The sequence below is a fragment of the Dermochelys coriacea genome, chromosome 12, assembly GCF_009764565.3.
Source record: "Dermochelys coriacea isolate rDerCor1 chromosome 12, rDerCor1.pri.v4, whole genome shotgun sequence".
NCBI classification, from domain to species: domain Eukaryota; kingdom Metazoa; phylum Chordata; order Testudines; family Dermochelyidae; genus Dermochelys; species Dermochelys coriacea.
The window spans coordinates 7,099,842-7,127,815 of record NC_050079.1 but is presented as its reverse complement, the minus strand read 5'-3'; the positions used below and the strand labels follow the sequence as shown (position 1 = coordinate 7,127,815).

Here is a 27,974-nt window from a genome sequence, read left to right as displayed (position 1 = left end):
ACCTCCTGAGGTCCCTTCCAACCCTGATAGTCTATGTTTCTATGACTAGCCTACAGTTATGCAGCGAGTCGGGAGTCAGGGCCAGGATTGGATACAGGAGTTCCTACCTCCCCTAAGCCATGCTGTGATGAATTCTCCCTTTGTAGCGTATGCGCTGTGTAGAGCAGCATCCGGCAGGTACAAAGATCCATTTGTGCCTGGCTGCCTCCTGAAGTTACAGCCCGGGCTGTCCTTTCCACCCAGCCCTTGCATATCTTGCACCAAGGCCAACCAGCCGGCATTTCCCTTGGCTTTGGGGGAACTGAGCAGGTGTATATCCACAGTCCTCACTCCTCTCTCCCTGTTGCAGCAGCTAGGGCCCAGTGGAGGAGGGAATCCCATCTCTGGCCTTTATGGATGGATCCGAGAACTACATGTCCCTTATTTCAAGGCCCGTCTGTGGCCCGGGTCGCTGGTTATTGTACAGAGAAGAGGGTTTCACCCTAGCTGGCTGCAAAGCCCAGCAGCCTGGCCCCCGCACAGGGGCCTCCGGTAGCTCAGCTGGTGCCACTGCTAGTAGGCTGCATCAGAAGAAACCCCCCAAATCAACCACACAGTAATGTTGCCACCCAGCCCTGCGGCTGCTCTGCCAGGATGCGAGCTCCTCCCTCCCGCCAGCCCTTCCCTGTGTGTCAGGGAGGCCTGCATATGAGCTGGGCTCTGTGATTCCCAGCTTATGCAGCAGGATCCGTGCTAGCAGTGTGGCTGTGGCAGCAGGTCTGGCTAGCTGCCCAGGTGTGTACCCAGAGTCTGGGCAGGTCTGGACTCAGAGGGGCTAGCCTGAGCTCTGCCTGTGCTATCTCAGCTAACCTGCCATTTTTAGCATGCCAGCTTGAGCAGAGCTAGCGTGGGAACGTCTAAGTGAACTGGGAATCAGCCCTCCTCTCTCAAATGGAGACGGCTCCATAGCACCAGGTCCATGGGGAGGCTGCAGGTGGCGAGTCTATGGCTAGCCCATGCAAGGGGCTATTGAGCAGGCCTGGAAGCTAGTGGTCTCCTTTCTGCTCCCCTCTTCTGCCCCAATGGATTGCGGCGGGGTGTTGGCTGGGAACTAGAAGGAAGCTAGGGACTGAGAGGGAATGCAGCCCTGGGTGGCTTTCTGCTTGCAGAGAGTCCTAGCATACACAGGATCGGTGCCTAAGAGTGGAAGAGGATGGCAGGAAGGGCAGAGGAGAGAAGAGAAAGGGAGGCAAAGTAAAGAGAAAAGAGGAGAATGGAATGAGCAGCTAGCTCTCTCTCCTCTCGTCCTCCCTGCTGACAAACCTTTGTTCACCTTCCTGCCCTGTACTCCAGGGGTTCTCAAACTGTGGGGTTGGGAGGTGATTACATGGTGGGTTGCGAGCTGTCAGCCTCCAGCCCAAACCCCGCTTTGCCTCCAGCATTTATAATGGTGTTAAATATATTTAAAAGTGTTTTTAGTTTATAAGGGGGGTCGCAGTCAGAGGCTTGCTATGTGAAAGGGGTCACCAGGACAAACGTTTGAGAGCCACTGCGCTACTCCAACCACCCCCTAGCAGCCCTCCTCCGATGGGAGAAGTGTGTCCCTGTAAACAGACCCTGCTTAGTTTTAAACAGGAAGACTGTCTCCAACGCTGGACAAGATTTGTAGCCTCACAGTGTGTCCCAGGGACCTTCTGGCTGGGCTTTGTGCGTGCGCAGTCATCTCTCAGAGCACCCTGTGCTGTGGACCGCATTGCAAGTCCGAGTCTCTCTCGACTCATGGATGACCTCGGGCAAGTCTTCGTCAGGCTAAACTGCAGAAAGCTGCATACTGCAGGGGCGACAGGGACAGGCAAGGGAAAGTGCAGCACAGCCGCCTGCTGCATTCACTGCCCACCAAGGTTCTCTCGCAGTGAGGAGGTGTCGTCTGTCTTGCTTCTGCAGAGCTCCACTTCCGGTCGGCAGAGTAGGCTGAGATCGGTTTGGCCAGAGCCAGCCTTGGCGGTGTTGTGTGGCCTTACAGAGCAGTTTTGTTCACTCCCCACAGCAGTACTGCCAACTTTGTCCGTTTTATCATGAGTCGTGTAAGATTTGGTGTTTTTCTCAAGGCCCCACGTGAGATGGGGAGAATTTCAGGGCTGGCCTCCACTGAAAAGAGACCAGCCTAGCTACATCTCCCTGGGGCAGGAAAATACCCTCTCCCCCCGAAGAGCAGTAGTTAAGCAGTGATACCACTGTCTTATTTTATGTGTAGCCATCACCTCAGCTTTCATTTCACAGAAAAAGGGAAATTTTTCTAGTCCCCATGGTTTCAGAGAAAAGCTTGAAAACATATTTGGGGATGGGAAAGAATTTTTCCCCCATGTCAGATTATCTGGGACCTTCAGGTGTTTTGCTTTCCCCTGCAGCATGAAGTGTGGGTTGTTTGCTGGGATCATCAGCGTCACGGTGTATCTCAGCTGATCTATTCCCAGGCATTACAGGGACCATGGGCACTGGTGCGCCTCACTCCCTCCTGTTCTCTGCCTGTGGCAGGCAGCAGTTTAGTCTCCTGAGAGCTGTGGTACTCGGTTTACTTTCAGTTGTTGGGTCAGTGCGCGGGTGCAGGTGGCCTTTGAGATATAGGAGGTCAGACTGATGACCTGATGCACCCATCTGGCCTTGAAATCTATGATGGGATCCCTAAAATCCCCAACAGCAGAAGGCTGATAGAGAACCCAACATTGATTGTATTTTGAAATCTCATGATTTCGAGCCCAATCTTGTGATTTTGGGGGACAGACCCATGATTGCTGAGTCCTTGGGATTGGTGATTCTGATCCAAAAAAGTCACTCCTGTGTGCCCAGGACCAGCTGGAGGACAGAGAGAGTCCACAGGATGATTCTTTGGCATCCCCCCTTCTTAACTGACTCCATTTTTGTACAAGCAGGGTGGGAGAAGGAGGCTCTCTGAGTCTTGTCTCGCCAGCAGTGTCCTGCTGCAGAAGAGGTGCCCCCATGGGGTGGGAAGGTCTGGGCATAGGCTTGAGACATCCCAAAAAGCTTTGCAGGGAGGAGTTGTCCCAACAGGCTGGGGCCCAGGGGGTTGTGCATGCTGGTGGGTTTTAGCACAGCTGTAGCACTTCACAAACGCCAAGGTTGAAATCAGGGCTGCACCTCCAGTAGGTGCAAGTCGCATTAAGCCACCTCTGTGCCCTCTCTCTTTGGGGCTGCTCTTTGTGGCCAGCAGCTCCTCTACAGCATGGCTACCTGGCCCAGAGCTGCCTCAGAGAAGCTCTGCAACCTGAAGTTCTCCAGAATCCCCAGAGTGATGTGTTATGGGGAGTTCTGGCTCTGCCCTCAGCAACCCCTCTGGGATTCTCCTGCTACAATCCTCCTTCGCTATCCCTGCCCCTCTGGGAGGGAGAGATGGAGTGTTTTCCCCATTTTACAGATGGGGAAACTGAGGCACAGAGTGGCGAAGAGCAACATCTCCAGACTTGGTGCATAAAGTCAAGCTCCTTCATCCATATCTGGGAACATAAATAAATACAGGTGGGCTGATGTCCAGAGCAGACGTGACCCTGCCTGGCCAACAGGGGCTTTGAGTTTGACCTAAAGTGCTAAGGCCATGAGCCTCCATTGCAGAGCAATGACAGGACAGGTGGAACTGGGAAATGTCCTGCCCCAGGAGGCCTCTGGGAAATGTTCCTCCCTCCTGTGCCGGGATGGGGGAACTTCTGGGGTTGCTCCATCATGCCCGCAGTGAGACAGAGAGAATGCTGAGCTATCCCCTTCCTGCCTGGTGTGAACCAGGGTCCCCTCTCAGCTGGTGTGGGGCAGTGGGGATTCTGGGATGGCGCCCGCCTGTTCCACGTGGGGCAACAGAGAACTGGGGGCAGGTGCCCTCCTGCACCGTGCAGGAGAGAGGAGTTGGGGGGGTTACCGGTGGGAAGTTGAGTTAGGAGCAGCTGAGCAAGGTGATGCTCTTGGGCGTGGGGAGGGGGAGCCAGTGGAAATAAATTCTTTCTTGGCATGGTTGTGGAGCTGAGGCTGCCAATGAGCTAAGGGGAGAGCAAAGGAAATGAGTTAACCCAGCCCTGTGCCCTCAGTGCAGCTGCATAGCAGGTGCTGCTGGGGCTGGGCCCTCTGGGACGGTAACGACCTGCAGCAAAAGGAAAGGGGGTACAGTGGCCCATGGCTGGGGGTGGGGAGGGTCCCTGTTTCTCACAACGGAAGGCAAACCAGCCTTGTAGGGAGGAAGGGCAGGCGGTCTGCTTCCACAGCCACGGGAGCTGTACCCCACAGAGCTGTGGAGGGCGGAAAACAATGTTTTGTCCTTTACGCAGATCCCTGTGAAGTAGTGGTTATTACCCACTTGGCAGGGGGAGGAAATTGAGGCAAGGTGACAGAGAGAACCCAGAAGTTCTGACTCCCTGTCCCCTGCTCTAACCACTAGACGAGACTCCCCTCCAGGGGTAGGAACAGACCCCAGGAGTTCTGACGCCTAGTCATCTGCTCTAGCTGCTAGTCCATACTTCCTTGTTAAACTGGGGTATAACCCCAGAACTGTGATTCCCAATCCTTTGCTCCGACTCCTAGGCCACACTCCCTTGCCTAGGTGGGAACAGAACCATGGAGCCTCTGTCCTGGGTGCCTGCTCTGGCATGGGGAGGAGTGGGGGCTGTGGGTTAGATTCAAAGGAGCTGCCATTCACGGTTTCCACTGCCTATGGTGACCAGGTGTCTGGTTTTCAACTGGAACACCCGCTCGAAAAGGGACCCTGGTGGCTCCGGTCAGCACTGCCGACCGGGTTGTTAAGAGTCCGGTTGGCGGTGCTGCAGGGCTAAGGCAGGCAAGTCCCTACCTGTCCTGGCACCGTGCTGTGTCACAGAGTCCCCAGGAGATGTTAAACAAACAACAGGGAAAGAGCCCACTTGGAGACATCTTCCCCCAAAATATCCCCCCAAGCCCTACACCCCCTTTCCTGGGGAAGGCTTGATAAAAATCCTCACCAATTTGTACAGGCGAGCACAGACCCAAACCCCTGGGTCTTAAGAACAATGAAAATCAATCAGGTTCTTAAAAGAAGCATTTTAATTAAAGAAAAGGTAAAAGAATCACCTCTGTAAAATCAGGATGGTAAATACCTTACAGGGTAATCAGATTCAAAACATCGAGAATCCCTCTAGGCAAAACCTTAAATTACAAAAAGACACAAGAGCAGGAATATCCATTCCCTCCAGCACAGCTTATTTTACCAGCCATTTAACAAAAGGAAATCTAACGCATTTCTAGCTAGATTACTTACTAACTTAACAGAGTTTCTGAGACTACATTCCTGATCTGTCCCCAGCAAAAGCATCACACAGACAGACAGACCCTTTGTTCCCCCCACCCCTCCAGCTTTGAAAGTATCTTGTCTCCTCGTTGGTCAGGTTTGGTTTGGTCAGGTATTTTGGTCAGGTGCCAGTGAGGTTATCTTAGCTTCTTAACCCTTTACAGGTGAAAGGGTTTTGCCTCTGGCCAGGAGGGATTTTACAGCACTGTATACAGAAAGGTGGTTACCCTTCCCTTTATTTTTATGACAGCTCCCATCTCAGGGAAGAGATCCACCAGGGGGTCTTTTCCCCTTCTCCTCCCAACCGTCCATTACCAGTTCCAGGGGTCACCTCACTTTCCTCCCATACAGCAGCTCAAAAGGGAAGAACCTGGATTGCCACAGGTGGGGCTGGTTCTTGTCCCAGTCCTGCAGATGCTGATTCATAAAAGTCCTCAGCGTCATCCTCAGGGTCCCAGAAAATCTCTCCACCAGCCCATGGGATGGAGGGTGACATGCAGAGGTCCAGGTGGGCCAGACCGCACATTTCTCCCACAAGCCCCGGAGCAGGGCTGACATGAAATTGGACCTCTGGTCTGTAAGGACCTCGCAGGGGACCCCCTCTCTGCTGAAGATGGTCAGCAGCGCATCTGCCATGGTGTCTGCCTCAGTGGAGGATGGAGCCCCCGCCCCGGGTAGGGGGTGGCGAGATCCATCACTACCAGGATGTATTTCTTCCCTACACGGGTCGCCTTGCTGAGGGGCCCCACTATATCCAGAGCCCCCTTCTGGAAAGGTTCCTCTCTGATGGGCAGGGGTCTCAAGGGAGCTTCACCCTTGTCCTGGCCTTCCCCACCCTCTGGCCGGGGTCGCAGGACCTGCAGTGCCTTTGGCTGCATCTCAGACTCCGGGCCAGTCAAAGTTCTGCAGCAGCCGCTGCCTGGGGCCCTGGATCCCCTGGTGTCCCGAGAGAGGGACATCGGGGGCCAGGTACGACAGCCGGTGGCGACACTTCTGGGGCACCTCCAGCGCCTCCTGATCCCCCACAGTTCCACTTCCCCTGGGGGAGCCCATTCCCAGTACAGGAATCCCTTTTCCCATGTGAATCTTTCCCTGCAGCCTTCCCCAAGGGGGTTTGCAGTGCTGTGGTCAGCAAGTTCCGTCCGCTCCTCCAAGGAGGGATCCTTCTGCAGCTCGGTCTGGAATTCAACTGCTAGGGAAGGGAGTGGGATCTGTTCCTTCTCGCTGGCACAGCCCGCTGAGCCCTGTCCCTGATCGCTCCCTCCCTGCCGTGGACTCACTTCCCAGCAGTGCCTCTGGACAAGGCAAACCTGGTTGGCAGCTGTCCTGCCCTGCCTGTCGGTCCCCCCACTCAGCTGGAGTCTCAGCTCCCCTCTTGCTCAGCGCTGCCCTTGCTGTCCCAGTGAGAGCAGACAGCAAGCTCTCTGCTCTCCTTACAGCATCAGAGCCAACATGAGCCCCCACTCCGGTGTGCAGAGGGGCAGGGAACATCTCTTTGTCCCACCCAGCCCCAGGGATCTGATTACAGGCAGGCAGGTAGCCTAAGCCTAGGTCATCTGCATTTTCACTGACCATTTCCATCTCAGCCCATTGATTCCCTGGATGCAAATTCAAACCCTCCGCCGTTACAGGAGCAGGGCCTGGATCCTGTCCCAAAGAGACACAAAAAGAAAAGGAGTACTTGTGGCACCTTAGAGACTAACAAATTTATTAGAGCATAAGCTTTCGTGAGCTACAGCTCACTTCATCGGATGCATTTGGTGGAAAAAACAGAGGGGAGATTGATATACACACACAGAGAACATGAAACAATGGGTTTATCATACACACTGTAAGGAGAGTGATCACTTAAGATAAGCCATCACCAGCAGCGGGGGGGGGGGGGGGGGGGGGGGGGGAAGGAGGAAAACCTTTCATGGTGACAAGCAAGGTAGGCTATTTCCAGCAGTTAGCAAGAATATCTGAGGAACAGTGTGGGGTGGGGTAGGGTGGGGTGGGATGGGGGGGAGAAATAACATGGGGAAATAGTTTTACTTTGTGTAATGACTCATCCATTCCCAGTCTCTATTCAAGCCTAAATTAATTGCATCCAGTTTGCAAATTAATTCCAATTCAGCAGTCTCTCGTTGGAGTCTGTTTTTGAAGCTTTTTTGTTGAAGGATAGCCACTCTTAGGTCTGTGATCGAGTGACCAGAGAGATTGAAGTGTTCTCCAATTGGTTTTTGAATGTTATCACCCCCAACAGGGTCTCACAGCTGATATCCTGGAGAACCCCAACGACCAGCCAGCCAGACCCCTCCTGGGTCTGCACAGGGATCTGGGCCATAGGCAGGGCGAGGGGCTTCATCCCTGGGACCTTCACCCAGGTCACACAGCCCCTCAGCATCTGAGACTGCACCACCCAGGGCCTGACAACAGTTCTCTCTGTTCCAGGGTCTCGCCACCCCAAGAATGTCTCCCCATTGACCATCACCTTCCGCTCCCACTGGGGGTCCGAGGGGCCTGAACCCAGGAGACTCCACACAGACATATTGGTTGGGGTCAGGAGTCTTGGGGGTGCCTCGCTGCCACTCCAGCTGCTCCCAGATTCTGCTGTAGCCCCATTTGAGTCAGGAATCTGTTCCTTAGAGTGGTCATCATCCTCCAGCTGCACGATTAACTGCTTTGGTGAATTTTCCAATGTGTAACCCTCTCTTTTTGCACAGGGTTACAATGTCCTTCTTAAGGAGATGGTGACAGGCCATCATTTCACTGTTCCCAAGTTGTTGTGGACTCACAGGCCTGTGTGCTCTCAGCTCCCCATGGTTTCCAGGGAGAACCCCTAGTGTGCCAGCCCTTCGCAAGGTCACCACCTCTTTGCCAGGGTTGAGCCGCAGACTCCTCTGCCCCTAGGACCACTCACTGCAATCCCCAGGGGGACCCTGTTACAGCAAAAAGTCCTTCTCGCTGGTCACACACTCCCAGCGGTTAACCGCTCCCCCAAAACCGCTCCTCTCTGAGTCTACAGCACGCCTGGTCCTTGTCAATCCCCCTTCGTTTTACTGCTCCCCAGTCACTTACTGCAAGAAGTGCCACTCTTGGGGTGCAGTACATCCCATCTCTGCCACCATATGTCACGGAGTCCTCAGGCGATGCTCTGGAACTGCTCCCTACGAAGCCAGGCAGGACTCTGGTGAAGTCTCCTCTCTGTGAGCAGACTGTCACCAGGGCAAAAAGCTCACACGGCTTCTACCTTCCTGGGTCTGACCTCGGAGCATTCAGCATCCTCTGCCCCTCCGTGCGCTTCCCACAGCAAGTCTGCCCAGGCAGGGTCTCGGGGAAGCCAGAGGGTCCTGCCCCACAACTTCGCAGTCAGACGTGACTCTCAGCCAGCCAGTAAAACAGAGGTTTATTAGATGACAGGAACATGGTCTAAACCAGAGCTTGTAGGTGCAGAGAACAGGACCTCTCAGCCGGGTGCATTCTGGGGGGCAGTGAGCCAGACAACCACGTCTGCACATCACTCCACATCCCCAGCCAGCCCCCAGACTGACTCACCCTCCACCCCCTCCTTCTCTGGGCTTTGTCCCTCTCCCGGGCCAGGAGGGCACCGGATCCTTTTGTTCTCCAACCCTTTAGCTCTCACCTTGCAGGGGGGAAGGGCCCAGGCCATCAGTTGCCAGGAGACAGAGTGTCGGCCATTTATGTACCCTGGCCCTTTGCTCTGCAACAATTACACCCCCTTATCCTACCACCTAGAGACTTAAGAACTGCATAGGGGAAACTGAGGCACCCCTACAGTATTCAGAGGAAACATTAAGAACAGTTCCACTTCGTCACACACTGCGCCCCAGAAGCGAAGCAGCCAACAGGTCCAGCTGCACCCCAAACCCCTCATCTCCGGCCCCACCCCAGAGCCCTCACCCCCCTGCACTTCAACTCCCTGCCCCAGCCCAGAGCTCCCTTCCACACTCCAACTCCCTGCCTCAACCCACGGCCCCACCCCCCAGCCTGGAGCCCCTTCCTGCTCCCTAAACCCCTCATCCCGCACCCACAGTCCAGAGCCTGTACCCCCTCCCACACCCCAACCCCCTGCCTTAACCCGCAGCCCCCTCCCACATTCCAAATCCCTAGGCCCCACCCCCAGCCTGGAGCCCTCTCCTACACCCCAAACCCCTCATCCTCAGCCCCACCCCAGAGCCCACACCCCCAGCTAGAGCCTTTACCCTCTCCCTCACCCCAAGCCCCTGCCCCAACCCAGTTAAAGTGAGTGAAGGGCGGGGGAGTGAGCCACCGAGGGAGGGAGAAATGTAGTGAGCAGGGGCAGGGCCTCGGGGAAGGGGTAGGGTTAGGGTTTTTGGTTTTGTGCGATTAGAAAGTTGGCAACCTTATGCCTGCTGCTGAATTGATCGAGGATGGGGAAGAGCAGGAGGACCCATGCTGCCCACCCCACCCCACCCCTAGAGATGCCACACACAAGACATTGGCCCTTTGCAGGCCTAGGGGGACCCACGCCCTAGCTGTCCCATAGCAAGGAAAGGCCCACACTCCAAACTGTCTCTCCCCACACTGATCTAAGCAGCTACATTTCTCTCCTGTGCTTCTCTCTGCTTCTCTGAGGCCTGCCTGATCCTTTGCTAGATCTGTTTATTGCAACTCGTTGTTTAACCTCCTGCTGCAGCTGTGGGATGAGATCTTTGTGTGGCTCTCACCTATCCCCGCCACACACACCTTCCCCCACGGCAGAATGTCAGGGATCATAGAATATCAGGGTTGGAAGGGATCTCAGAAGTCATCTAGTCCAACCCCCTGCTCAAAGCAGGACCAATCCCCAACTAAATCATCCCAGCCAGGGCTCTAAGGAAGGAGACTCCATTACCTCCCTAGGTAACCCATTCCAGTGCTTCATCCTCCTCCTAGTAAAAAAGTTTTTCCTAATATTCAACCTAAACCTCCCGCACTGCAACTTGAGACCATTACTCCTTGTTTTGTCATCTGCTACCACTGAGAACAGTCTAGATCCATCCTATTTGGAACCCCCTTTCAGGTAGTTGAAAGCAGCTATCAAATCCCCCCTCACGCTTCTCTTCTGCGGACTAAACAATCCCAATTCCCTCAGCCTCTCCTCATAAGTCATGTGTTCCAGTCCCCTACTCATTTTTGTTACCCTCCGCTGGACTCTCTTCAATTTTTCCACATCCTCCTTGTAGTGTGAGGCCCAAAACTGGACACAGTACTCCAGATGAGGCCTCACCAATGCTGAATAGAGGGGAATGATCACATTCCTCGATCTGCTGGCAATGCCCCTATTTATACAGCCCAAAATGCCGTTAGCCTTCTTGGCAACAAGGGCAAACTGTTGACTCATATCCAGCTTCTCCTCCACTGTAACCCCTAAGTCCTTTTCTGCAGAACTGCTGCTGAGCCACTTGGTCCCTAGTCTGTAGCAGTGCATGGGATTCTTCCGTCCTAAGTGCAGGACTCTACACTTATCCTTGTGGAACCGCATCAGATTTCTTTTGGCCCAATCCTCTAATTTGTTTAGGTCCCTCTGTATCCTATTCCTACCCTCCAGAGTATCTACCTCTCTCCCCAGCTTAGAGTCACCTGCAAACTTGCTGAGGGTGCAATCCACACCATCCTCCAGATCATTAATGAAGATATTGAACAAAACTGGCCCCAGGACCGACCCTTGGGGCACTCCACTTGATACTGGCTGCCAACTAGACATGGAGGGTTGATTTAGTTGGGGATTTGGTCCTGCTTTGAGCAAGGGGTTGGACTAGATGACCTCCTGAGATCCCTTCCAACCCTGTTATTCTATGATTCTATGGAGCCATTGATCACTACCCGTTGAGCCTGACGATCTAGCCAGCTTTCTGTCCACCTTATAGTCCATTCATCCAGCCCATACTTCTTTAACTTGCTGGAAAAAATACTGTGGGATAAATCTCTGGCCTTGAGCATGTGTTGTGGGGACATTCCCAGGGTAAAAGGGCCAGGTTGAATGGCGCATAACCCCAGCTGGCCTTGGCTCACAGGCAGTGGATTATTTCAGAGGCATTGACTGGGACAGGATTGGTGGCTCGGGCAATGGGAAGCAGAAGCTGGGAGTGTCTGGGGCTGGCAGAATGGTTATTTATGGAGTGCCAGGGGTGCTTTACACACAAGCCCACAGTCTAGTTAGATGCAAGCCAGCGGGGGATGGCAAACTAAGATGGGGGGGGGACTCCAGCTAGGGAAGGAGCATGCGCATGGTGTGCTTTGGGATGAACATGCCCTGGTGGGAGGTTTTGTTTAGAAAAGACAGTGTGCTACAATGGATGACGCTGTCCTGTACTGGAGACTTGTCAGCTGTGTGCCATAGGCCTGATACTGCTCCTACCTGACGGTGCTTTTCCACGAGCAGGAAGGGGGCTGTTTGGAGCATGAGTATCTGAGTTTGGTCTGCTGGAAAGGCCTGGGTAGATGTGGGGTGAAGCACAACAGTGGCTGAGAAATCCCTGGTGGCTAGGGATTGATGCCAGAATCATAAAAATGTCAGGCTGGAAGGGACCTGAGAGGCCAGCTAGTCCACTCCCCTGTGCTGAGGCAGGGCTATTAAACCTCACTGGAAGGAGCAAAGGCCACCAGGAGACAGAGTCTGGTTGGGGACAGTTAGGCGCTGGCCAGAAAAGGGAGTTCAAGGGAGAAACACTGATTCCCTGGTGGGCGGAGGCCTAGGTGGGTCAGTGTAGCTGAGCGCACTCCCCCCCCCCGGCAGGGTGGGCCAGAGAGACTTGGGGATGGGGAATCAAGCAGGGGTTTAACCCCCAATTGCTGGGGCACTTCAGCTCTCCCATCTGGGTGCACAAGGAGAAGTGGGAGCCCCTGGTGCCTGCTCCGTCCCTGAGGCTGAGCAGGGGAGCCCCTCCCCACACACCCCTGGTTGCCGCAGTGGAATGGAGAGCAGCCTGGGATCACATTGCCCTGTCCCAGCTCCTTCCCAAGCAGCCTCCCCCAGCAGTCTCTGCCAGTCAACCTGTGAGGCGCTTTGCTCTCCCCTCGCCTGTTCTCCTGGTCTCTCCCGAGCTCTCTGCGTGGACCTGGGGATGCTGGATGTTTGGGGGGGCCGCCAGCCATCTCCGGGCCTGGGCTGTCCCCTGATGGCCATGGACAGGATCTCTGGTGAGGCAGGCTGGGATAAAGCAGGCGGAAGTAAGGCGCTTCTGTCTTGGCCCATAAGGTAGACTCCCTGGGCCAAATCCATCCCTGGTGTAAGGCCATCCATCCCTATGACACCAGTGCCCCTGATGGGCTCAGCCCTGAGCTCGCCATGGGTCTTGAGGCTCTGGAGACCTCCTACCTCAGTCAGGGGTTTGGCTCCAGACATGGTTACATGCGAGGGTTTGTACTGACTGGCTTACAGTAGGGCGCACGGAATGCTTAACAGGTGAGACTTCCCATCTGTCCTGATCTTCCTCCGGTGAATGCCAGGCCCTTTGTGACAGATTTCAGGGGCATTGCCAGCTAAGGCTACCGTGAGAATGGGATGGGCTCTGGACTCAAATGCCAGGGTGCTCCCAGCCCAGCCCATGGCCTTAGTCACTGCAAAATCCCCAAAGCCAGAGCCTCCCTGCTGCTTTTTTATGATGTGTATCCTGTGCGCTGATTCAGCAAAGCGGGGCTGCACCCAGAGAGTTCTGCAGCTGGACAGCGCAATCCAGGTCGGGGGGGTTCCTTCTGGGGCTGAGGGGAAGTGCCTGCACCGAGTCCCTTCCAGCGGGAAAGGATAATCCAGCTCTGGTACTTATGTCCCCCCACCTTGATTCCCATCAGACTCCAGTGCACTCGGCCTTTGTCATGCCTCACTTGGGGCAGCCACGTGGAAATCCTGCCCTGGACTCTGATGTTCCAACAGGAATGGACTGTTTCCCCTGGGCGCCTGGTTCAGGTGCATGTTCTGCCCCACGGCTTGCTGCCATAGTGCCAGGCTGGTGCCCAGGTTCAAGGGGCTGCGTTGTGGTTCAGTGAAGATGCTCAGATGGTGTCACCTTCCAGTGACAAAGCTTTTCTCTCCCTGCAGGGGCCACAAGAGACATTGGTTCGGCACTGACCCGGATGTGCATGCGGCACCGCAGCATCGAGGCCAAGCTGAGGCAGTTCACCAAGTAAGTCTGATGGACATGAGTGACACGAGTTTGCCAACCTCAACCTCCCCGCCCTAAGGATGAAGGAAGTGGCAATAAGTTTCTTCACACTGTGCCAGGCACCCAGACAGCTTTGTCCCTCCCGGGACCTGATCAGGGAGGTGCTGAGCCCCCAGTGCAGTCCTTGGGTGCAGCTGGGAGTGCCGCATTTCTGAGATGACTTAGGCCCACATCTATAAACATATTTAGGGGTTGCGCTGCTCAGTACTGCAAGGCCAACACCCGGGTCTGCAAAGGTATTTTAGCCACCTCATTCCCACCGGCCTCTTTAACCAGGCTCCCTCTGGCCTCTCCTTGGTGCAGTGCCCTGATGGAGAGTCTCGTCAACCCCCTGCAGGACAGGATTGAGGACTGGAAGAAAACAGCCAACCAACTGGATAAGGACCATGCAAAAGGTAAAGCCCAGGTGACAGGCGGGGGGGATTTGCTATTCTCAGGGGAGATGCATTGTGCCCGGGGGACAAGGGGGCATGCCGTATCTACTGGGGAGATGCACTGTGCCCAGGAAGCAAGGGGGCATGCCATGTCCACCGGGGAGGATGCACTGTGCCCGGGGGATGGAGGGGGACACACCGTATCCACTGGGGGGGTGCCATATCCACCAGGGGACCCTGTCCCTAAGGGATGAGGGAGAACGCGCGGTTCCTGAGAGAGCGGAGGGGGCAGGATAGCCCTGAGCAGGAAGGGGGGGATGCCTGTTAGGGATGTAAAAAGTTAACCAGTTAACTGGTAAGAATTCGTCTTACCGGTTAACCCACCTTAACCGTTAACTCCGGGCTGGCCAGCTGGCCAGCCCGCCAACCCCAGCAATCGTGTGCCACCCGGGGCGGGCCCAGCTGTGCTGGGCAGCTCCATGCTGGAGCAACCCCAAGCTGGAACAACCCCAGCCGTGCCGGCCTTGGGAGATCAGCCCCAGCTCCACCGGCTGCCAGGATTGGCCCCAGCCATTTAATCAGTTAGCCGTTTAAACGACATATTTTTAATCGTTTAAACGGTTAACTTTTTAAACGGTATTTACATCTCTAATGCCAGTACCCGGGGGGAGGAACATGGTATCCCGGGGGGAGGGGCTCACTGTATATCTGAGGAGGACAGGTGGGGGGAGGAAGCTGCAGTAACAAGTGGGAGGGAATGTCCTGTGCTCATGGAGGTGGGGGCCATGGGGCAACATGTCATACCCTCCAGTGAGCATAGTGCCTCCCTGCGCAAGGCCGGCCGTGGGAGGGGAGACAGACTGTACTCTGGGAGGAAAGGGGCATGGGGGGGACTATGCCACAACGGGGGGAGGGGTTCAAGGTGGGGACCGTATAGCAACAGGGTGAGGGGGGACCACGGAGCGGCTGGGAGAGGCGGGTTGGGGGGGGCATCCTGGGTCAGGGTAGGAGGAATCGTGTGCCAGCTGAGTGGAGGGGGTGTCCCCTCCTGGAGGCCATGACACGTCTCATGGTCTGTTCCATGTCCTCAGAGTACAAGCGAGCCCGCCATGAGATAAAGAAGAAATCCTCTGATACGCTGAAGCTGCAGAAGAAGGCCCGCAAAGGTAAGAGCCCTGCCTGACCCTGCAGTGCCCACACCAGGGAGGGAAGCCTGCCCCTCCAGGAGCTATGGGCTTGCCCCCTTGTGGGGGATCTCACCTGCTTTCACACCCAAGCAGGGCTGGGCTGGGTCAGGTGTGGCTAGAGAGGCCCTGGTGCCCCTTGGCTCTAGGGGTCACTGTGCTGCCTTTGACTTGAGACCTTCCCTGAGGCTGGAGATTCTGATAGGGAGAAAGTAGTCGGGGCCCCAGTTCACAGTCTCTCCTCCAAGGCAAGACAGAGACCCCAGTGCCACCTGGGCATCCTGGCTTGGGGTTGAGCATACAAGCGAGCTCCTCGTCCTGCTAACCATGTTCCAGCTCAGACTGTGACACCTGCCTCCCTCGGTTCCCTCTGCAGCTTGAACTCTTCCCCCTCCTGCCCCAGGCTTACAGGATGTGTGCTATGAAGCAGGCAGTCTGCTCCATCCCAGAGTTGGCTGCATTCTGTTGTAGCTCACAGAGCAGTGGGGAGGTTTACTTAACAAATGCTGTCGCCATTAGCCATGCTGGGGCAGAGGGTAGCAGAGCAGCCTAGTTCTTCACCTCTAGGTGTTGGGAAGGTGGCTTTGATGCTGACAATGGGGATCCATCTTGGGGGGTTTGTGGAGCTCAGCGACAAGGTTCAGTGGGTGAACAAGCCTGCTGCATTTACTGCGCCCTGTGGCCGTGACCCCAGAACAATCTCTGCCCCTGGACCCCATCAGAGGAATCCTGCTGTGGAGATGGCACTGGGGAGCAGTTGAAAATGAAGTAGGATGCTGTTTTTGTGCCAAATCTGTGCTGGGAGGGTTCCAGGAGGGCCGGAAAGGGCAGGGAGCAAAGGCGGCTCTGGCACTGGGGATTCAGCTGGCACTGATGATCACTGCTTGTGAGGAAGTTCAGGCTGGGGAGTCGCAGCCGGGCACTCGCAGGGCACTGCATGAGGACGTTGTCCAAAGAATTTTGCTGGGCTTGACAGAGCATTGCTCAGCACAGGGTTCAATAGCAGATCAGTGGTACGCAGGCTCTTTGGAAACCGACCCCCAGTTGGGGCCTGTGGCTCTACTTCAATGATAAGAACAAACAGAGCCCTTAAAATGCTCTCTCCGGAGACTCCCTGCAGGGAAAGAAGGCCCAATTCGCTCCCTTCAGGGAGCCCTCCCTTTGTCCGGTTTCCCTTATCCCCAGACACCCAGGGGTGGTGGTGGATCACACAGTTCAGCCACACCCCCCAGCTCCCTTCAGTTCCTCACGCTCCAACCCAACACACAAGGAGTTAACCCTCTCCCGCAGGGCAGGATGGGGGTGTGCAGGGGGCCCACACGTGTCTGAGCCATGTCTGGGAGCAGCCCCCAGGGTGAGTCAGGGCATGGGGAAGAGGGTGACTGACCTGCCGGCCCTGAGGGGCGGGGGGGCGGAGTGTCCGTACATCAGCCTGTCTTTCACACATTCTCTCTCTGTCTCTCTCTCTCCTCTTTCCTCCCTTCCACATCCTTCCTGTAGAGCTACTTGGTAAGTCAATCGTTGTCGAGCCAGCCCCGTCCCGCTCCCCACAGCCCTCCCCTGTCCTGTGCTTCATTTATCTCTGTCTCCCCTCTGGCTGAGCTCGAAATGAAACGAACCCGAGTCAGACTGCCCTGGCCCGGGCGGCTGCCACACCCGGCAAGGGACCATCCCAGGCCTTCCCAGCCTGCCTCTCTGGGCCGGTGCCCCTTCTCTGTGGGGTGGGCATGGAGCTCCAGGCCAGGCTAGCTTCGCCCCAGTGGGGCCTCCATCTATGGGTGGCTGCAGCAAGGCACAGCAGGCTGCTTTGACACGTGCCGTGCGCTCGGTCCAGAACCCGGTCCAGGGGTGGCCCAGGCATTCAGCTTGGTTCCCGGGCTGTGGGTTGGCCCCTTCCTTCCTGTGGCACCTCCGCCGTGCTGAGCTCCTTCTGCCTCCCATGGGCTGTCCACTGCAATGGTGCCGTGATGGGTTCCAGGTGAGAGCTGGGGGGTCTTGGGGAATCCCCATCTCCACATCCAGCCACGCCACCCCCAAAGGCTGTGAGGAGGGAGTGCCCTGCTCGTGTGCAGGCAAGAAACAGCACCCACAGATAGCGAGGTCCCCCTCATGCCCCAGCCTCTGGAATCCTGCCCCCTGTGCTGGCTACAGCCCCATCTGCGCGTACGTCCCTCTGCCAGGTGATCAGGCCTAACCTCCCTGCGGTGCATTGGAAACGCGGAGGACATGGCAGCCCCTCTAGGGGGTCAGAACCTCCATCTACACCCAGCAAGCCTGGGTTTCATTTCAAGCCCTCCCGCCCTGGCTTTCTCCTCCTCTCTCTCTCTCTCTGCCCTGTTCCTCCAGGGTTTGCATGCTGTAAGCCATGTGGTGAACGCTGAGATCTCCCTGCCGGAGGCCCGGCTCCCTCCTGGAGAGCGACATGGATTTCCAGCCCCAGTTGGGCCTGGGGGAAGCTATTTCCCCTTGTCCTGCACTCCAACTCCCATCTGGCTCTCTTCCTGGTGCCTGCTGCCACTAGCAGGGTCTCTGATTGCAGCCTCTTTTCACCCTCGCTGGGCTTTTGATGTCAAGGGGGCAGGAGTTTTTCCACGAGTAATCCTTCCAGTAACACCTGACCTACATTGCTTGTACCAGCCAGACTGGCTTGTGAGTCCCTCCCGCTGGGCTGGAAAAACAGGATGTCTCTAAACTGTTGTTTTATCAGATAATGCCCAACCCTCCCAGCCATAGGTCTGTTCTGGGGATCCCCACTACAACATCCCAGACTGGCTCTTCACTCCAGCCATTGTGCCCACGTTCCTGGGAAGTGGGTCGGGTCCACGCCGCACATCTTCCAATCTGGATTTGCTCACCCCGGTGGCTTAGCTCTGGGATTGGGGGCTGGCCAGATGGGAAATTCAGACTGGGATCCAGGTCCAGATTCCAGACTGCCACAGACTTGGCCAGGGGGTTGATTCAGACTTGTCTCTCCTATGCCAAGGCAGGCCCTCTCTGGCACTCTGCCTACTTTTCTGGTGCCCCCCTTTGTGCAGCACGTCTCAGCACTCGCCCACCACAAGTTTGGGTGTCTCCACCTCCTGGCCTGATTAGTCTCTTGACTGTTTCATCCTGGGAACTCCTCGTGTCGCCATCTTTCTCCTCCGTTCCCCTGGTCTTTCCACCTGCCAAGCCTCTCAGTCGTCCGGCTTTACCTTCTGTGCATGGGGATCACTGGGCAGGGAGGGAGCCTTGTTGAGACTCCATGGAGTTCATGTCCTCATGTCCCCAACGCTGGGGGAACCCTCCCACATCCAGTGGTCAGCCTGGAGTGCTTGAATCAAGCACTTTGAGCGCTGCATGCTGGGATTGGTCATCTCCAGAGTGAAGCTGGGGCAGATGCCATCTGCTCTGTTTCATGCAGGCGGCACTGTGGCTCCTGAGCAGGACAGTTGGGGTCCCCGCCAACCTAAAGCACTCATTCCTCGGCTCCTCTTCGCTTTGCTTGCTCTGTCCATGCATGTGTGTTTCATCTTCCCACCCTGGACTAACACATGGGCACTCCTGTGCACACTGCATGGGTCACATTCTGCCTCCATTGGACGAACCAATTCACCCAAACCTCTCAGCTCTCCGTATTCTGCTGGCTTGTGCCTTCCTTCAGCCACAAGATGAGGAAATTCCTCCCTGGTGCAATGTCAGGGCTTTGGTGGGGCTGCCCCAAGGATGAATTTAAACTCATGTTGTTAAATGTGATGTTGAGGGGGATGGGGCGGGGTGGATCCACCTGGGGAAACTTCTGCAAGGTGAGTGTGAAGCGGACATGGACTGGGGAGGCGAGGGTGGGACAGGGAGGAGGAGGATAGTTGATCCGTTTGCAGAGCCAGTGTGCCGGGTTATGACACTGGTCCGGTTGCTCTGTCCAGCTGGACAAAGCAGGGCTCTGCATCTGCCATCCTGAAGCAAAACCCCTGGGTTGGTTTGATAGGGCTGAAGCCTGAAGTGGGGATCAGACCACCCAGGAGAGGACGAGGCTTTCTGCTACATGACCCAGCCTCTGGATCAGCTCGACCGACCCCTGCCGGGGCCCACGCAGAGAGAGGTTCAGAGCGCTGAGCTGGTGAAGGCAAGGCTGGGGTCACGCTGCAGCTGGGATACTAGTCAGCTGCTGCCTCCACTGTGGAATCCACAACAGAAAGAAGCCAGTGGAGGGGCCAATGGAGATCTCTGAACCCAGCAGATGGAGAGAGCACCTTTCCGTGTCCTGCGGTTCTTTTATAGCACTGTCACTAGGAACAGGCTGAGCCACGTCCTTCCCTGGCGCAGATCCACTGACCGGCCAGATGACACATGACCCATTGTGTCTGTCATGGTGGACGATTAGCCCAGGAGCTAACCTTCAGCCTTGCTTCTCTGTCCTCGTAGTTTGGGCAGAAGGCCTCCTCCATAGGCCTCGGGAAGGACTCCAGAGCTGTATTGCCCCGTGGAGATCCTAAGCAAAGCCAGCCACTGGCTTTTTTCTGTGCTGATTCCCCTTACGTGGACGGACGTGCATCCCTCAGCGAGCTCAGAGCATCCCAGCAGAGGGAAATTCTCACAGCACCCTATGTCTCAGGAAAGCCGTTGACATGCTGGCAGGAGGCTTGTTGGAGTTACATTACTTTCCCACAAGTGACCTGGCGTTGGGTGTTCAGCAGTTTAGAGCCTACGGCCTGGGATTGCAACGGGGGAGCTCGTGCCACAGTTCGTAGGATGTAATTATCCGCAATTCAGTAGCAGTAGCCCTAAACACTCTGTGAGATGCTGTGCTGGTGGCTGCTCATGTGAAATTCTGCAGTGTTTTGCCCAAGGACTGACATCCCCCACTGCCTGCTCAGTTTCACAGCAGCAGAGCATGGAAGAGGGAAGATCGCTGGTTCGGGACCGGTGAGTGGAGAGTGGATGATGTCTCCGTGTCCTTGTCTCCTTTCAGGGAAGGGGGACCTACAGCCCCAGCTGGACAGTGCTCTCCAAGACGTCAATGACATGTACCTCCTTCTGGAAGAGACTGAGAAGCAGGCTGTCCGCAAGGCCCTCATTGAGGAGCGGGGCCGCTTCTGCACCTTCATCACCTTCTTGCAGCCAGTGGTGGTAAGTGCTGCTGCCCCAGACCCTTCTGGGGAGAGGTGTGTTAGAGCCCAGTGGGATGGTTTTCAAACCCACCAGCCAAGCAAGCTACAAGCCAACCAGCTCCTGCTCTGGATCTCCCAACAGCCACTTCCCCATTGCCTCCAACCATCTCCCCAGCAACAAACCCTCTCACAAGTGTGGAGGAACCTGCAGTCTCATCCTAGAGATTCGAGGAGGCAGGATTTTGTGTCTCTAAGGTATCCCTCCCAACAGGACGTGGTGCCACTCAGGTTTGGCTCATCCTGCCCTCCATAGAGGGAGACAGAGAGGCAGCCAAGCCAGACCATCTTCACCGCTCAGTTTAGGGGGGCCTCTCAAATGGGTGTCTCAGGAAAAACTGGTTTCAGAGTAGCAGCCGTGTTAGTCTGTATTCGCAAAAACAAATGGAGTACTTGTGGCACCTTAGAGACTAACAAATTTATTTGAGCATTAGCTTTTGTGAGCTACATCCGATGAAGTGAGCTGTAGCTCAGGAAAGCTTATGCTCAAATAAATTTGTTAGTCTCTAAGGTGCCACAAGTACTCCTTTTGTTTTCAGGAAAAACTGCCTTCAACCAGGACAGGGTCTTTGGGGGTCAAAGTGGGAGAGTCCCATGAAAGCTGGGACTGTTGGGAGGGGAGCGCTACAGTTAGGGTGACCAGCTAGCACATGTGAAAAATTGGGACGGTGTGGGGCATTAAAGATGCTAGGAGATGTTTCCCAAGAACAGGGAAGTTAGTCCGTGTCCTGGCCCCTTCCAGCAACCTTTCTCAGATTCCCAGGAGCCGCTCATTGCAGTGGCTATACCGATCAGTTTCATTGTCACGTGTCCTGGATTAGAACATACAGTAACTTTTGGCTGTGTTGGATGTATGGTGATTGATGGATAGAACTCTGTCCCCAGCTGCAGGGCTCTGAGGTGAAATTCTAAGGAGGTGAATGCTGGAGGGATTGACATTAGCACCTCCCTGTGAAGGTCACAGGGAATCAGGTTGCGGATCTCCTGGAGCTGTGCTGCCAGGGAGGTTCTTGTGGCAGGGGAAAGGACAGTTGCTCCATGGAATGGCTGGGAATTTGCCAATCACAGCCCTCGATGGTCCTGCTTCTCCCCAGGAGGCTAGCCAGTACCACTTCACTCGGGATGGTGCAGTGGCAGCTTCCAGTTACACTTCCAGAGCCAGATCCTCCACTGATGTAAATCAATGTCCCTTCCTTGGCTTTGCAGAGTGGGGCTGGGATTTGGATTCTCTTTACTTCGCTGGGGTTGTGCCAAGTAGGGGCTGATGAGCTACTCTGGCTGCCCCACCCCTCTGATGCTGACATGGCTTCAGGCAAGGTCTTGCAGGTGTTCTGCTGGGGGGCTGGCAGAACAGTCAGGGCCAGCCAGTTGGCAGGCAGAGCGAGTTTCACACACCGCGTAAGACACTGCTGACTTGGAGGAAGCCAAGCAGAGCAGGAAGGGAAGGGGAAAGCCCTGGTTCCAACTTCAGTGACTGCTGATGCTTCCTCCTCCTGCCGCTCAGACTGGGGAGATCACCATGCTGGGAGAGATCACTCACCTTCAGGGCATCATGGAGGACCTGGTGGTGCTGACCGCAGAGCCGCACAAGCTGCCCCCTGCCAGCGAGCAGGTGAGGAGCACAAGGACTGGTTGTGCAGGGGGAGGGAGGGAGTGCAAGGGGGGGAATATTTCCGGGAGGAGAGACAGCAGCATGTGTCCACTGGCAGCAGAGAGCAGCTGGCCCCTACAGCACTAACCCAGATGTCCATCAAGGGTCTTGCTGGAGGGAGGGAGGGGAGGGGGATGGAAGCACTTAGTTATAAATGAGCAGTTTTGTCGATTTGGAGATGCCAAGGCTGGAAGGGACCATTGCAATCACCTAGCCTGACCTCCTGCATGGAAGGGGCCAGAGGCCAGCCCCACAATCATTCCCAGAGTGGAGCTTTGAGAGAAACAGCCCATCTGGACTGACAAGTGGCCAGTGATGGAGAATCCACGTGACCCTTGGGAAGTTGTTCCCATGACTAATTACGCTCCCTATTAGACCTTTAATGCCGTATTTTCAGGCTCAATTTGTCTAGCTTCAACTTCCAGCCATTGGATTGTGTGAGTCCTTTCCCTGCTAGATGAAGAGCCCACTATTCCATAGTTATTCCCCATGGAGGTACTTACAGATGGTGAGCGAGTCACCCCTTCGCCTGCTCTTTGATAAGCTACATTGCTAATGTGACCTGGCTCCTTCCTCCGGCAGGTGATCAAAGACCTGAAAGGCTCTGACTACAGCTGGTCCTATCAGACTCCTCCATCCTCCCCCAGCAGCTCTGGCTCCCGCAAGTCCAGCATGTGCAGGTATGTGCAGACTGTAGCAGGGGACTTCACAAACATACTCGGGCTGGGGGTGAAGGAGTTTCAGCTCAGGTCCTCAGGCACAGGGAGAAGAATGCATGGTGAAATGTCACTAAGACTCTGTGTGGATCAGATGCTAATTGATCATTAAAGCATTGCACTGAGGGTTAGCATAGATCAGTATCTGCGGCATGGGGCTTAATCCTCCATCGGATGAACTGCTTTTCACAATCAGTGCTTTTCATGCCCAGACCATGCTTGTGTAACCCCAGAGGAGATGCTTACGTGAGAATCTTAATACTCAGTAATACTTAATATGAAGGGCCCCTGGTGGAGGAGGATTTGTGGAACACATGGGGTCAAAGAATGGTTACAAAGTTAATTGAACTGTCTGTCTCTTCTCTCCCTTCTGGAGTATGTGATTGGACCCGACTCACTTACACACCTGAAAAGTCCCTAAGCTTGGAGCCTTTATCAGAAGTATAAGGTCAGGCCCCATGTATTCCACCATTCTGTGAACTAGGAATTTCCCTGGAATTCTTCCTTTGCCACCAAGTTGGGATCCAGAATCTCAGCTTTCTTAAAGATGAATATGTTTCTAGCCCTGGTGGTTGCAAAGAAAAGCTTGAAAACTTGACCTGAGAGTCACCCATTCAGAGATGTTTGCTGACAACCTGAAGCGATAGGTCTGCCAGGTATGAACCAGCCCCATCATCTGGCCCTGGAACCTAAAGATGGGCACCTGTGCCACGGGAAAAATGAAAATATGGGTGCAGCCTACAATAAATAGAACTGAATTCCCAATCAGCCTCCCCAGGGCTCCTGGACACTCAATGTCTTGCTCATCTTAATACTGAACACAATGAAAACCTGCATTTTAAAAACATGTCTGAAACGGCTGCAGGATTTCCCGTGTGGCACTGCAGAATGTAGAGGGGCAAGTGTGTGTGGGGCCTGCCAGCGGTGATCCCTGATCCTGCAGCTTTTGGGGCCAGTGCTGGTCAATATTCAAGTCTTTAGAATCATGTACTGGAATGGAGCCAGGCTGGGTACATCACAGATGCACCAGCTCTCCCAGGCACCAGCACACACTAAAGGAGTGCTCAAGAGTTGCTGAAGAGGAAATGAAGTCTCCTGGATCCATAGCACCCCAGCCAGGTTGCACAGATACTTTGCATGTGCTTTAAGAGAGTCTTCGGCCATGGGTGTGTCCCTCTTCCTCAGTTTCCCCATCTGTAAACATGGGGGTAACGATACCGACCCACCTTTTCATTCATAGATTCTAAGGCCAGAAGTGACCCTTGTGCTCACCTGGTCTGGCCTCCTTTAGAGCACAGTGCGCAGAACTTCCCCGAAATAATTCCTAGAGCAGATCTAGGCTCCCCCAGGAAGGTGCTATGAGATCTAGGGAAGAACAGCTTCCCGACTGTTGTGGGTGCACATCTGAACTGAACCTCTGGCTTTCTGTAGCACCTCCACTGCTGGCTCTTCCCCTTCGCCCTGGAATGTGCTTTGGTGTGGACAGGGCTAGATAGGGGCCAGTGGGACAAGGTGGGACCCACAGAATGAGTGTGTGCTGGAGGGTGCATGCTGCATGGGGGCAGAAACTGAGCCTGCCCCAGAGACAGAAATGCAGGAGTGTGCCCTCCTTTCCGTCTCTCCCCCTCCCTCCCTCCCCCCTGGTCTGTAACTCTAGTCCTATCGTGTATAAATCTGTATGGCAGACCTTTGTCTGAAACTGTCTTTTCCTTCCTTTGCCCTCCTCGTAACCCCTCTCACCCTGATAACATGCATCTCTCTCCTGATTGCCACACCTCTTCCCACTCCCCTCTCATCCCTCCTCCCCGCCATCCCCGCAGCAGTGTTAACAGTACAAAGGGTGGTACCGCTTGGTCCGGCGGGTCCCAAACATACTCACCAGGTTCCACCTATCGCTACCGCAGCCTGGCGCAGCCGGTTAATGCCAACACCCGCCTGTCCAGCGTCTCCTCCCACGACTCTGGCTTCATCTCCCAGGATGCCACGTACTCCAAGCCGCCTTCTCCGATGCCGTCTGACATCACCAGCCAGGTAAGGGGGCCATGGTGCGATCGCTGAGCTGACATGGGTGAATGCCCTCTGGATTCTACACACCCCTTTAAAAAAGGGGGAAAAGAAAAAGAAAAAAGAAAAAAAAAGAAAGGGAAAGGCGCCGCTTCAGTGATCCACATCGGATCACATATGCTTATGTCTGCAAGCAAAGCAGCAGGGTGTAGTGGGTAGAGCGCGGGGACCCAGAGACTCCTGGTTTCTAATCCCGCCTCTGCCACTGATTTGCCGTGTAATCCTGGGCAAACTGCGTCCGGTGGTCAGTGCCTGAGGTTCCCCATCTTTTCAGAGAGGGGCAACATTCACTGACCGCATTGTGGGGCACAGCGAGGATTAATTCAGATGAGGCGGGGACATGGCTTTAATTCACACTGACCCGGTTCCCACTAGGGAGGTGGAAGCTTACAGCATGGCATTGAATCCATATGGGATAACGGGGCAGATTTCTGCGCGGTCTCTTCACCCCAGCGCCTCTCTTGTCAGCTGGCCCAACAAGCCATTTCAAAGCCCCAGCCGTAAGATTTAGGGGGGAAACCACTGCCACACAATCTCAGGGGCCTTGGGAGGGGAAATAGACAGAATCATCCTTGCATTATGGTCAGAAAACGTGGCCCCTTCTTATTCCCTGTGTGCCCCAGACCAACCTGCTCACCTTAGTGACAGACCTGAGCCGTTGGTATTGGACCTGCAGAGCCAGCCCAGCTCTGAGAGAGCGGCTGGGTTTCTGCACGATCCCCAGAACATCCCCCAGCCATGGGCAGATTGTACTGCTGGAGACACTGCCGAGCTGTGTCCCAGCCCAGGGTGACTCGGCAGGGCAGGGCAATAGGCCTCTTGGTACGATTTTTAACTGACGTAGGTGCCCAGGGCTGTGTGGATGCCCTTGTTTTGGTTGGAACCAGGCTTATCTTTGTTAGCAGAAGTCACCCAGAAACAAGTTTAAGTATAACCTAAATAAACTGCCATTAAACCAGAGTGAGAGTGTACACACGGGTTTGCACTGGTTTAACTACCCCAGTGCAAATTTGGGCGTAGACAAGAACCGTCTTTTGACTGTTAAGCTGAGCACTTTCTGTCTGCATCAGGGAGAGACGGGAAGCCTGGAACCCTGGAATGACATTTTCTGGAGAGTATCCACACTTCACCGTGACATGCACTGAAATATTCAGAGTGACCCATGCCACAGGCATCCTGCCTTTAGCATGGAACTGCAAAGGACTCGCAAAAGCCAGCAGCAGGGAGGGATGAGATGGCTTAGGCAACTGCCCTGCTGTGCCTTCAGGCTCCAGGCTCTCAGCATGGAATTCCAGTGGTGCACGGTATTCAGATACAGCATAGCTCCTGCTCTCTTCCCCACCCATCATCGGCTTCACACGGGGCTGCTGGCATCAGGAGCAGCCCCTGGGAAGCTGGGCTTGCCCTCCACTCATTTTATTTGCCAGTAGTTACCCTCCCTCTAATTTTTCAAGTCTGACGCGTGAAAGCCAGAAGCCCTCAGTCTGTAGCACCGACCAGCAGGCCCTAGCGCTTGGATTGCTTGGGCATGGTAGGTCTGGAAAGCACTGCTAAGGGCAGTGCACGTTGTCAGCAGCATGAGGCCCACATTGCAGAGCTGTCCCTGCACCCCGTTTAGGGCAGCCAGGATTGGCGTTGTGATGAGTTTCCACATGTGGCGGTGGCTGGCCCGTTGTTTGGCTCTCTCTCTGACGGCCCTGGCTGTGGCAGGGACATGGCTCCCACAGGATGATCGGGACACTGTGGGCAAAGGGCAAAGCGTCCACAGGCTGCATGCACGACTCAGACGGCTGCTCACACCCCTGGCTCTGGCTCTAACCCTAACGCAGCTTGGTGCGGCTGAGTTCATAACTGGGGAGGTAACGTGTGATGTGGATGCGCTAAGCCAGTCTCACTAACACTGGGCAGCTTTCCTGCTGGTCTGGCTGGGGACTGGACGCCGGCTGAGTGAACAAGACTGGGTAATGTCCAGGAGCAGGGTCCACCCCGGGTTACTGTTGGGGTAGGGGACCTGGCCTTCATCCTTTCCATGAGTCTGCTCTCAGCCAAGGCATGGCCATTGCGACAGGCAGTGCCATGACTGGGGTGTGGCATACTCAGCTGTCCCTCAGGAATCCTAGGCTAGGCCAGCCCAGAGGGAAGGCAACTGAAGCTGGGGAGAGGGGCTGAATGGAGGGGTAGTGCACAGCACCCCACACTCTATTTCTGTCCCTGGGAGATGGGGCTGGGGGCCAGCCAGAGCAGGGTGTACTCCCCGGGGGCAGAGGGAGGGGCGGTCTGGAGTGGCAGCAGGGCTGCTCTGTCCCTCCCTCTCATGAGAGGGTAGCAGGAGAGGCTCTTCAGAAAGAGACTATGGCCCCTGGACCGTGCACACCCTTCAGCCAATGCTGTGACTGTGTCATCATGCCTTGGTCTGGGGGTGACGCAGCAACAGGGTACAGGGTGGTGCGTATGGTGTGTTGTCTGTGTGTGTCAGGCATGGGGAGTGTGTATAGGGAATGTGTGTGTGAGTATGATGTGCGCTGGGGGAGTGCATGCAGTGTGTGCATGGCATGAGTGTATCCAGTGTGGTATTCAATGGGTAAATGGGGGGGTTGTACTATATGATTGTGTGGGGATGGCATTGGTGTGTCTGGATGGTACATGGAGGGTGTACCTGTCTGAGAAGTGTATATGGAGTGCAGTTGGGTACGTATGCAGGAGTGTATTTATGGTGTTTATATCTCTGTGTGTTGGGTGTATGACGTGGTGGGTGGGGGTTCATAAGTAGTGAGCATGTACATGTGTGCATCCACAGGGAGTGTGTCTGCATGTGTGTGTGTACACAGGGAAGGAAAGTGTGTAGGTATACATATGTACAGGGAAGGAGGATAAATGTGTGTGTGTGTTTGTGTGTGTGTGTGTATTGTGATGGAGTCAGACCAGAAGGATATAAGAGAGTGGTCTTACTGGGATCCGGGATATAAGAGAGTGGTGGAAGGCAGGTATATCAGCCTCAGGATGAGCAGGTCCCTGCTCCCTGGATAGCCAAACAAAGGCGACTCCAGGCCAATCAAGACACCTGATGCCAATTAACCAATTAAGGTCATTAGGCTAATTGGTACAGGTGGAACCAATCAAGGTCTCAGACTGCTTAAAAGCTCTCTTTTCCAGTTCCCTAGAGAGAGCCCAAGTGAAGGGAGCTGGAGGAGGAAGCATTGCTGTATCCTGAGGTAGGGGTGAAGCTAGGAAGAGGGGACCACAGGGGAAGAGGCCCACGGAATCAAAGCAGCGTTTAGTGGTGGAGGGAAAGCCACCAACAGCTGCTATCCTTAGAGTCCCTGGGCTGGAACCCAGAGTAGAGGGTGGGCCCGGGTCGCCCCACCTCCCCC

The 27,974-nt window shown here is 55.2% G+C and overlaps 1 protein-coding gene and 1 long non-coding RNA gene across 19 annotated transcripts in view; one reads left to right on the top strand and one right to left on the bottom strand.

Annotated features, from left to right (window-relative positions):
- MTSS2 (MTSS I-BAR domain containing 2) overlaps window positions 1-27,974 on the top strand; it is a 93,263-nt gene that overhangs the window by 45,705 nt on the left and 19,584 nt on the right. For 5 of the 17 annotated variants that reach the window (XM_038367955.2, XM_038367956.2, XM_038367960.2 and 2 more), the window contains exons 4-11: window positions 13,344-13,428; window positions 13,771-13,862; window positions 14,933-15,007; window positions 16,526-16,534; window positions 19,977-20,134; window positions 21,677-21,784; window positions 22,406-22,503; window positions 24,360-24,570. In XM_038367955.2, the coding sequence (XP_038223883.1) occupies window positions 13,344-13,428; window positions 13,771-13,862; window positions 14,933-15,007; window positions 16,526-16,534; window positions 19,977-20,134; window positions 21,677-21,784; window positions 22,406-22,503; window positions 24,360-24,570 (836 nt within the window). The remainder of the gene's footprint in view (window positions 1-13,343; window positions 13,429-13,770; window positions 13,863-14,932; window positions 15,008-16,525; window positions 16,535-19,976; window positions 20,135-21,676; window positions 21,785-22,405; window positions 22,504-24,359; window positions 24,571-27,974) is intronic. The other 12 variants (XM_043495215.1, XM_043495213.1, XM_038367961.2 and 9 more) reach the window with 4 other exon arrangements.
- Window positions 3,922-25,374, bottom strand: LOC122456334. Of its 2 annotated transcripts, none has more exons than XR_006275202.1 (3): window positions 25,241-25,374; window positions 24,419-24,635; window positions 3,922-4,022 (listed from the first exon to the last, which is right to left on the bottom strand). It is a non-coding gene; the product is annotated as an uncharacterized LOC122456334 (long non-coding RNA). The 2 variants fall into 2 exon arrangements; XR_006275201.1 differs by lacking the exon at window positions 3,922-4,022 and adding an exon at window positions 13,348-13,481.